General features: G+C 40.5%; 1 protein-coding gene across 2 annotated transcripts in view; it reads right to left on the bottom strand.

Moving 5' to 3' along the window:
• The window catches only part of LOC138980528 (uncharacterized), a 321,773-nt gene extending 316,099 nt beyond the window's left edge, over positions 1-5,674 (bottom strand). The window contains exon 1 of one of the 2 annotated variants that reach the window (XM_070353421.1): positions 4,572-5,674. In XM_070353421.1, the coding sequence (XP_070209522.1) occupies positions 4,572-4,625 (54 nt within the window). In that variant the 5' untranslated portion in view covers positions 4,626-5,674. Of the gene's footprint in view, positions 1,650-4,571 lie in introns of those variants that run through there. The other variant, XM_070353420.1, reaches the window with a different exon arrangement.
• Between the last annotated feature and the right edge of the window lie 721 nt (positions 5,675-6,395).

A 6,395-nucleotide genomic window follows, 5' to 3' on the forward strand; every position in this document is an offset into this window, starting at 1 on the left:
CTTGTAATTAGCTCCTATCACTTTTCTTTGATACTGGCGAAGAACTTAACACAACAAAGAGATTCATTCAGATGTCACTCTCTCTCTTTTCCCACTTTTGAGGATGACAGTCGCTTGTTGATTTCAGTGCCTGTTATTCTCTCAGGTGCCAGGAGAATGGTTCCGTACAACTCTCACTTACTCTATTCCACATGTCGTATGCATTTAGAGCGCTTACTTCCCTTTTTTGATCAGATTTTTCCACTTCGTTTATCGTTAATTGATGTCTGCCAGTTTTGTTTGGCGCTTCTGGCGAACTTGAAAACCACAAAGAATTCTGTTGAGGTGTCACACTCTTTTTGTCCACTCATTTTCATATGTCATTGCCAACTGTGTTTGGTATTTCGGACGAACTCAGAACGAAATCTGTTAGAATTCTCTTTTATCTGAAATTCACAGTGAATTACATCTTTCAATTCGTGTTTTTGTCTCCAAAAGTATTCTTGCTTCGGATGCACTTCAAAGAGAAGAGAGCTAACATTAGGCGTCATTCTGTTATTGTGAGCTCTGGGAACATCAGAGCAACACATTTTCTATTAGCTGCTCGAATGATCACGGTACTGGTGACATTCATATGACAAAGAGTTTTACTAATTAGTCACACTCCTTGAGCGATATATTTTCGCTTTACAAAACATTTAACCTTCATGTTGAATTGTCATAAATCTAACGCGGCTCTAGTCTGAGAAAATAGAAACACAATGCAACGTAGCCCTTATTCTGGGCATGTCCCAATAAAACACACACACTAGAACTGACAGTCTTAGCCACAAAACTAGGAATTAAACCTGAGAAAATAAAATATGAAAACTTCGATGCTTCACAACATACGATTTATTTCTTATTTCATATCAGCGACTAAAAACTCATGCAGCTGATTAATAATTTTCTTTCACACCATGTAGGTAAGAACGGGATCAGCTCGTTACTCCCCCGGCTCGTTACTCCCCTGGCTCGTTACTCCCCATTAGGGTTAGAGTTAGGGTTAGGGTTAGGAATAGTAACAAGCCGGGGGAGTAACGAGCCGGGGGAGTAACGATACGGGGGAGTAACGAGATGCTCCCGGTAAGAACAGCCGGACACCAACACACGTTCTCTCTCCCTCTCGTCTTCACTGTACACCGAACAATACTGTTGTCAATGCTGCGACACGATGCCAAATATTGCCCCGGCAGGTATCCATTAACAAGTTCTATACACGCAACTGTCACAGCGATACCGTAACTTCACCTTATTATCTTAACGCTCAGTGAGTTTCGTCTTAAAGCGATACACCCATGGGTGGCTATAGGTGGCTACAACTTTGCGGTGTTTTAGCGTGCAGATTCGAAATATTACGTATTTATAAAATATTATTTCAAGACGCCCCGTTATCTTAACGCTGGCTGTAACTTCACCTCATTATCTTAACGCTCAGTGATTTTGGTCTCAAAGCGATACACCGTGGGTGGCTACAACTATGTGGGGTTTAACTTCGGCGTACATAGCCCGAAAACAATATCGCGTATTTGTAACGTATTATTTCAAGACGTCCCGTTATCTTTACGCAGGCTGTAACTTAACCTGATTATCTTAACGCTCAATGAGTTTCGTCTCAAAGCGACAATGAACCCATTGGTGCAGCTACAACCTTGCGGGGTTTTAGCGTGCAAAGCCCGAAAACAATATTATGTATTCGTAACGTATTATTTCAAGACGTCCCGTTATCTTTACGCAGGCTGTAACTTAACCTGATTACACCCCCGGTATAGGGGTGTGTATAGGTTTCACTCGATGTGTTTGTGTGTTTGTGGCGGTGTTTGTGTTCGCAAGTAGATCTCAAGAATGAACGGACCGATCGTCACCAAACTTGGTGAACAGGTTCTATACATTCCTGAGACGGTCCTTACAAAAATTGGGACCAGTCAAACACACGGTTAGGGAGTTATTGGTGGATTAAAATTATACAACGACTTATAGACGGACACCCCCGTTGGTCAAAGGGAAATAACCATTCTCACTGCCACCAACTGAGAAGGTTATTTCCCTTGACGGGGGTGTTTTTCCTATCAGAGGAATTTCTTGTTATCTTTACGTTCGGTGAGTTTCGTCTCAAAGCGATACTACCATGGCTGGCTACAACTATGCGGAGTTTTAACGTGAAAAGCTCCTAACCCTATAAATAGCACATATTTGTGATGTATTTATTTCAAGACGTCCCATTATCTTTTCGCTGGATGATTTTGTTTCAAGGCGAATTGACTGCATTCATCAATGACTACAATTATTGGAGTTTTTGACGAGTTTCTGGAACTATATATCGTGCTTACGACGCTTATATCCGAGACGCATTCCTTGGCTCACTCGGGTGCACGGGTGCATACAATCATATGTTGAGAAAGTGTACAAATTTGAAGAATTTCCAAGTACGTCTGGTGTATTAAAGTCTTTCTTTGTAAGTGTTATTGTGTTGAAAACACGTACGGTATCTGAATTTCGTCATACTTTTCTAAAGTCTTGTTCAATATTCCACCGTTGTGTGTATACTATTACTTCAAATAAAGGGCCTAATTTCACTCTCTTTTTTTCCAATCAGAGCGCGTTGCTGGTAAATGTAACACTTCGGCCAGGTTTGACGTACATAACTCTCTTGCATCTTAGAGGCTGAATCATAATTCTGCGTTAGTCGAAACACCATTAAAAAGCAAAAAAAACCTAAAAAAAACTACAACACCCAAAACAATACTGAATATTGCTACAAATAAATGTGAAGTTTTATTTTGTCATTGAATCATCTTATATGACAGTACGAGGGGTTCGCGCACACGTTCTAACTTATAAAACATAGTAACATCTCATGTTAAGGACTAAAGCTTGAAAACACACTTAGTTCCAAAGTAAGTCCAAAATAATGGCTCTTCATGACCATAATTATTGCGAAAAATTGAACGCTCTCTCAGATAAGTTTTCGCTTCATTTATGTGCTTGTCTGTATGGACACAATAAAGGCCATTTGGCCGATGTTCTCTTGAGCGTCTCGTTTTGTTAAAATTAAAACGTTCCAATACCTAACCATATTTTTTTTTTAAAGATTTCACCCAACAGAGTTGCAAATTAGCCAAGTATTCAAAATAACACCCATGCATTGCCACATAGAAAATAAAGAAGAAAAGATGATTTCCACACCACTTTGCAAGCCAAGAAGTTAACACCAGGGTTATGGCAACGCAACACTAACGCCCAACACGCAATAACCTCAAATTATCTCCACAAATGCCAGGGTTCGTTCCGCATTATTGGCCGGCACGAACTTTTATTTGATCCGTGGCCAATTTTTACCCCGGCATTCCGTAATCCAATGATCGATCAGTGGGATCGATTCTTATTGGCGTCTGAACAGACGGGTGAATATTGACTAGGGGCACTAACGACAGTTTCCACAGCGCTGGGCAGGCTGGCTGAGTGAGGAATAACAATGAACAATGTCTATGGTCATTACCTGTCTGGAGAAAAATAAGCAAAAGGCCAAAAAAAACAATAGGTGTGGTTACGGTAACATAGCCCCAAAAAATAGGGTAGGAAGGTAGGCAATCACTTTTTTTTTTTTTTTTACCTTTTTTTCTAATGTGTACAAATTAAACCTACTTGACAGGGAAATAAGTGTGCGACTCGGGCGCTGTCGCTTTCATAGCGTTTTCTGCACTCGTTTTCTTGTGTGTGTGTGTGTTCTTTTGACAAATGTAATAAAAAGTTATAGGGTCGGCCCCTAAAAATAGGGTAGGTCGGGTTACCGTAACCACACCTATTTTTTTTTAGGCCTAATGGATGTTTCGTTAGTGTGTAGGCTATGTGTGTGTCGGGAAGGGGATGGGGGAAGGGGATGGGGGAAGGGGGAGGGTGGTTGGTTGTGGTGATGATTTGTCTGTGTGTGTATGTGTGTGTGTGTGTGTGGGGGGGGGGTCATTGCTGGCGGTTTTCAATCATATTCCAAAAGCTTTGTTGATTTAATTCATACCCAAAATCACAGAATCCATCCTTACATGACTTTGGTCTTTACTGTCTTGTCATTCTATTAATACACCCTCACACTAAATCACGATCTAAACAATCATGGAATGCAATTTGCACAGACCGTCTTGGCTTAATTATGATTGTTTCAATTGACTTGATTTTATGGAATGTTATATCCACGACTTACATGCTCCAAATTCGTTTGCAGTTTTTTGACTTAATGTCATGTCAGTACCAGACACGCCAAGCGTGCATGTGCACTTACACTACAGTATACGCTTATACATTCTTATACTTTCATCAAATGACGGGTTAACCCGTACAGCTTGACAGCTAAATGAAGCTTCGTTAACTACAATCTTCCTGAAGATATGAATTCACTGGTGATATTCTTAATGCTATTGTAGGCGATCACGGCCTGTGTTTGTGAGTGGTGGCGGATCTACTCCCTCGGCCTTTCTCCGCATCTGAAAATACACACACAACACAAGCAAAACAATACAAGGCAAACTATAAAAACAATTGTAGAAACAGTAACTTACCTTGGTTGAAAAGTCATGGTTGATGACACGAATGAGTTCTTCGACTCTCAACATGGCGGCGAATTAAATCCCAGTTTAATTGTCCATTTCCGAATCAAACTCAGTGTGACGCTGCTGCTTCCTGTCAATGTTCAAAACATCGCTGACTCTGAACTCAGCTTAATCTTCCATTTTTGGTCTGAATTTTTGTGTTCATTCTCAAATAATCAGCGACTAGAAACGTCAGTACACTCTTGTGTCTGTGTGTCATTTCGGAATATGTATCGGCGAATCGAAAGTCATTCACATCTCTCCGGCTTTTAAAACCACTCTCACTTAATCGGCGAATACAAAAGTATTTTCTCCAAGCCTTTGAGAATCTCCTCTTTGAACTTTTCTGTGAATTCCAATGTCATTGTCGCTCTGTCCTTTGATGTATTGTGGTGTATTTCGAAGCTTAGTCCATTATCACAATCTTCGGTGACTCACAAGAATACAGACCGTACATTTCTGTCGCTGAAATGCTCAAAGCGCGCTTGGTAAGTTCTCATGATTATGTTCCTTGATCTTATTCAGTTCACTTCAATTCCTTGATCTTATCCCATGCTTAACAAAGGAACTAAAAACGCAACACAGCCTACAACCTGTAAGTGGATTTCAATACAGTTGAACCTGCCCTGAAGACCACCTGTCCATAAAGACCACCTGCCCATAAAGACCACCTGTCCATAAAGACCACCTGTCCATAAAGACCACCTGTCCATAAAGACCACCTGTCCATAAAGACCATCTGTCCATAAAGACCACCTGCCCATTAAGACCACCCCAAAGGATCTCCGACGGTGCTTACGACTATATAAATCACATGTCCATAAAGACCACCTGCCTGAAGAGACCACCTTTTCTCAGTCCCTTTAGCTTGGATGGTCTCTTTAGACAGGTTCGACTGTTGTAGTTACTGGACTTCGTGTGTGTGTTTGGAGGCTTTTATCTGTCAGCAAGACAACAAAAGCTGAAAATGCAGTAACATCACACTCATTTTCCTATCTACTCATGAAATTAATTTGCATACTTCGGTTAAAATGTCTTTCTTTTAATACCAATAATCTACCTTCCTACTTCGACATCTATTTTCATGAATATTTATATTATAGCCACCAGCGCTGCACGAAAGAATAATATTCTTCATCAACCTGCGACACAAAAATGCTTCACATTAAACGAACGTAATTAAGATTATGTCCATAACAGCTGGAAGCATATTTTGAACCTTCAACAACTTTTGCATCTTGCCTAAAAACAAAACAAACCACCAAACAACGGCAGTTAAGCATGCAGTTACTACAGTCTTGTACAAAATGCCCGACTCTAGTTTCACAGCAGAATAAAACCACTGGACCCTATTATCGTCTGCCTTAGTCCTTAAACACCCCTGGTACAGGTACGCACATTAAATGTACCTAGTGTTAAGTTTCCACAGGTTAATTGACGGTAGTGGCGTAACGTCTGTCGTCAGTGACTTTGATGGAGGATTTTATCGACAACGATTGTCGTACCGGTTGACTTAGCTTGGAAATTAATTCAGACTAAAACCACCTTGCCAAATAGCTGTCTTGCCGAATAATTGCATTTGCCGAATACCTGACTTGTCAATTAGCTACATGTATTTTGCCGAAACCCTGCTTTGTCGAACATCTGCCTTGCCGAATAACTGTAATCGGAAATATCAGAGAGAAAACATATATAAACAAAATCGGACAATAACTGCCTTGCCGAAAAACTGATTTTTGAATAACTTTTCCGGAACCTTTACAGAAAACGAATACCTTATGCATTAAGTGCCTT

The sequence above is a fragment of the Littorina saxatilis genome, linkage group LG11 (genome assembly GCF_037325665.1).
Source record: "Littorina saxatilis isolate snail1 linkage group LG11, US_GU_Lsax_2.0, whole genome shotgun sequence".
NCBI lineage: Eukaryota > Metazoa > Mollusca > Gastropoda > Littorinimorpha > Littorinidae > Littorina > Littorina saxatilis.